Source organism: Otolemur garnettii, unplaced genomic scaffold (genome assembly GCF_000181295.1).
Source record: "Otolemur garnettii isolate 467f Iridium unplaced genomic scaffold, OtoGar3 scaffold00174, whole genome shotgun sequence".
Lineage (NCBI taxonomy): Eukaryota > Metazoa > Chordata > Mammalia > Primates > Galagidae > Otolemur > Otolemur garnettii.
This window is the reverse complement of record NW_003852569.1, coordinates 1,757,854-1,761,098: the sequence shown is the minus strand read 5'-3', so window position 1 is coordinate 1,761,098 and position 3,245 is coordinate 1,757,854. Positions and strand designations below refer to the sequence as shown.

At 42.4% G+C, this 3,245-nt stretch overlaps 1 protein-coding gene across 3 annotated transcripts in view; it reads left to right on the top strand.

Annotated features, from left to right (window-relative positions):
* The window catches only part of PIP5K1A (phosphatidylinositol-4-phosphate 5-kinase type 1 alpha), a 23,101-nt gene that overhangs the window by 4,042 nt on the left and 15,814 nt on the right, over window positions 1-3,245 (top strand). For 2 of the 3 annotated variants that reach the window (XM_012811799.2, XM_023519417.1), the window contains exons 3-4: window positions 1,377-1,529; window positions 2,459-2,758. In XM_012811799.2, the coding sequence (XP_012667253.1) occupies window positions 1,377-1,529; window positions 2,459-2,758 (453 nt within the window). The remainder of the gene's footprint in view (window positions 1-1,376; window positions 1,530-2,458; window positions 2,759-3,245) is intronic. The other variant, XM_012811800.2, reaches the window with a different exon arrangement.

The window sequence follows — 3,245 nt, the reverse complement described above, 5'->3', positions numbered from 1 at the left end:
TGAAATTCTTTTTTTTTTTTTTTTTTTTTGATAGAGACAGAGTCTGACTTTATTGCCCTCAGTAGAGTGATGTGGCGTCACAGTTCACAGCAACCTCCATCTCCTGGGCTTAGGCAGTTCTCTTGGGCACTACTGGTGTCTGCCACAACACCCAGCTATTCTTTTGTTATAGTTTGGCAGGGCTGGGTTTGAACCCGCCACCCTTGGTGTATGGGGCTGGTGCCCTACCCATTGAGCCACAGGTACTGCTCATACTTGAAATTATTATTATTATTATTATTTATTATTTTTTTTTTGCCAGGGCCCGGTTTGAATCCTCCAGCTCTGGTATATGGGGTCCGTGCCCTACTCCTTTGAGCCATAGGCACTGCCTGGTACTTGAAGTTCTTTATCAGTCATTTCAGTTTTCTTATTTTGGTTGGTTTCCATTGGTATAGAGTTATTCTTTTGGGGATGTCTTTTCACTTGTGACTTTTCATGTATCCAGAGATCTTTTGCTGATTCCTTCTCATCTGGAACAGCCTTTGGTTCTTTTTTTTTTTTTTTTTTTAATTTTTGTTTTCTCACTGGAGTTTTTAGTGGACCTCTGCTTTCAAATTTTCTCATCTGCATTTGGGAAGCTCATCTTACAGGAGTGAATAAAGTATGATGCAAGCTTCAGAGGCCAAGCTCAGGACCCCATGATGTGTGGCTTCTTTGGGGTAGTTGTAGGTCTCCTGGGACCCAGCCTTTGTCCCAAGGACACTCAGGGCTGGAACAATGCTATGATCTTCCTTTCTGAGCACACCCAGCGCAGAGTTACTACATGGGGCCAAGAAGCCTGTCTCTGGGGTCCAGGCAGGTTTTTCTAGGTCCTTAAGTAAAAAGGATAACAGGGATCTTAATCTGATGTGGGACCAAGACAAAGGAGGCAGTTAGATGTGCCTGTGGAACTGATAGTGACATCTTCCCTCCCCTCTCTGTGGTCACTCAAGGGACAGAGGCAAGACTGTGGTGGGTCAAGTTAGGGTATCATAGGCTAAACTCCAGGGGGGGACAAGAAAGTTAGGGGGCTGACAGAAGAGCCTCAAGCTAGTGATACGTCTACAGTTTTTTATTTTCTATTTTTTTGTAGAGGCAGGATATTGCCAAGTTGCCCAGGCTGGTATCAAACTTCTGGGCTTAAGCAGTTCCCCTCCCTTGACCACCTAAGGTGTTTGGTTTACAGGTGTAAGTAACTAAGCCAGCCAGAGGGATATTTCCAAAACAAGGAGGCTCTATCTCTCCACAGCCTCAATCTAGTTTTTTTTAGGACAGAATTGTATCTGTAGTTGGTTTTTATGTTGGGTAGGCCCTGGTATATTTGGATCTCTTACTCTTCTCTCTCTTTGCCCCAGTACTCCCTCTGCAATGAACCACTGATTGAACTGTGCAACTCTGGAGCTAGTGGTTCCCTCTTCTATGTATCCAGCGATGACGAATTCATCATTAAAACAGTCCAACATAAAGAGGCGGAGTTTCTGCAGAAGCTGCTTCCAGGATACTACATGGTACAGGAGAAAGGAGTACTGGCTGCATTCACTGCCCTTCCTGGACCAGGCTGGCGAGCTGTCTTGGCAGGGCAGCACAATACCAGTGCTTCTGTCTTCAGAATGTAGTTCATTTTTGTGCTTTTACCCCCATCTGCTTTGATTCTCCGTAGTTAAAAGAACTTTTGTTTATCTGTTTTAGTTTAAATATTATTTGGCTTAGACTGTCCTATCTGAGGCAAGATTCAAGATGTTTTTGTTTTCTGTTGTTTGGTTCAATTCCTAGTTTGGGGAAAGGAAGTAAGTTACTTCTCTTGATAGTACTCTATATGGTCTCACTCTGATAGCTCCTGGAGATTTTAGAAAAGTTAGGGAACTCTTTTTTTTTTTTTTGGCGACAAGAGTCTCACTATGTGGCCCTTGGTAGAATGCCGTGGCATCTTAGTTCACAGCAACCTCAAACTCTTGGGCTTAAGCGATTCTCTTGCCTCAGCCTCCCAAGTGCTGAGACTATAGACGCCTGCCATAACACCTGGCTATTTTTTCGTTGTAGTTGTCGTTGTTGTGTAGCAACCCTGGGTTTTAACCCTCCAACTCCAGTGTATGTGGCTGACACCCTAGCCACTGAGTTATAGGCACTGAGCCAGTTAGAGAACTCTCCTTGCCTCCCATAATGCCTCTAAGAATATGTATGATGTTCTCTTAAATATCTCCAAAGAATATATTCATCATAAGTTTGGTATCTGTGGTTCAGCTTGGTGATGATCTCATCATTGAAATAGATGTACTGGGAAATTTTCAACAAATATGATGTGGGTTTATGTGCTAAGAGATTGTGTCTGAATCCCATGTAGGAGACAAAGGGAGGATGGATAACAGCTCTTGTCCTTGTGTTTCACTGAAAAACAGCTAACTTACTCTTTTACAGCTTTTTACTTTTGTGCTTTCAGAACCTTAACCAGAACCCTCGGACTTTGTTGCCTAAATTCTATGGACTATACTGTGTGCAAGCAGGTGGCAAGAACATTCGAATTGTGGTGATGAATAATCTCTTACCACGTTCAATCAAAATGCATATCAAGTATGACCTTAAGGGCTCAACCTACAAACGTCGGGCTTCTCAAAAAGAGCGAGAGAAGCCTCTCCCCACTTTTAAAGACCTGGATTTCTTACAAGACATCCCTGATGGTCTTTTTTTGGATGCTGACATGTACAATGCCCTTTGTAAGACCTTGCAGCGTGACTGTCTGGTGAGTTTGTTGTATTTTCCTTTGAGACATCACAAATCTCAATCACCAGAACAGCTTGGTGGTTCTTAGGTATTAGGTCTGTGGGAGATAGGACTTTACTCCTTAACTCTGTATGTCCCAGGCATTATTTAAAATAATACTAAATGAGCTGATTGCCTTTGCATTTTGTTGACTTTATCTGGGCTTTACATGCTTCTCTAGCTAGACTGTGCCTCATAGTTGAATGTTCTGCTGATTTTCACACCAGCACCATTATTCCTTACTTAAGTCCTGCCTGCCAAATCCAAACTTACATGCTAGAAGCTGAGTGCTGCTGAAGAAGATCATGCAGCTGTGTATTGTGTTTCTACAGATTTATGATATCCATCCCCACCTGCCCATTCGATATTGCTTTTCTGTCCATTTCCTATTGTTATCAGCAAGGATTTCAGATGTTTGACACTTTCTTCAAACCATTTTTGTTTTTTGGGTTTTTGTTTTTTTTTTT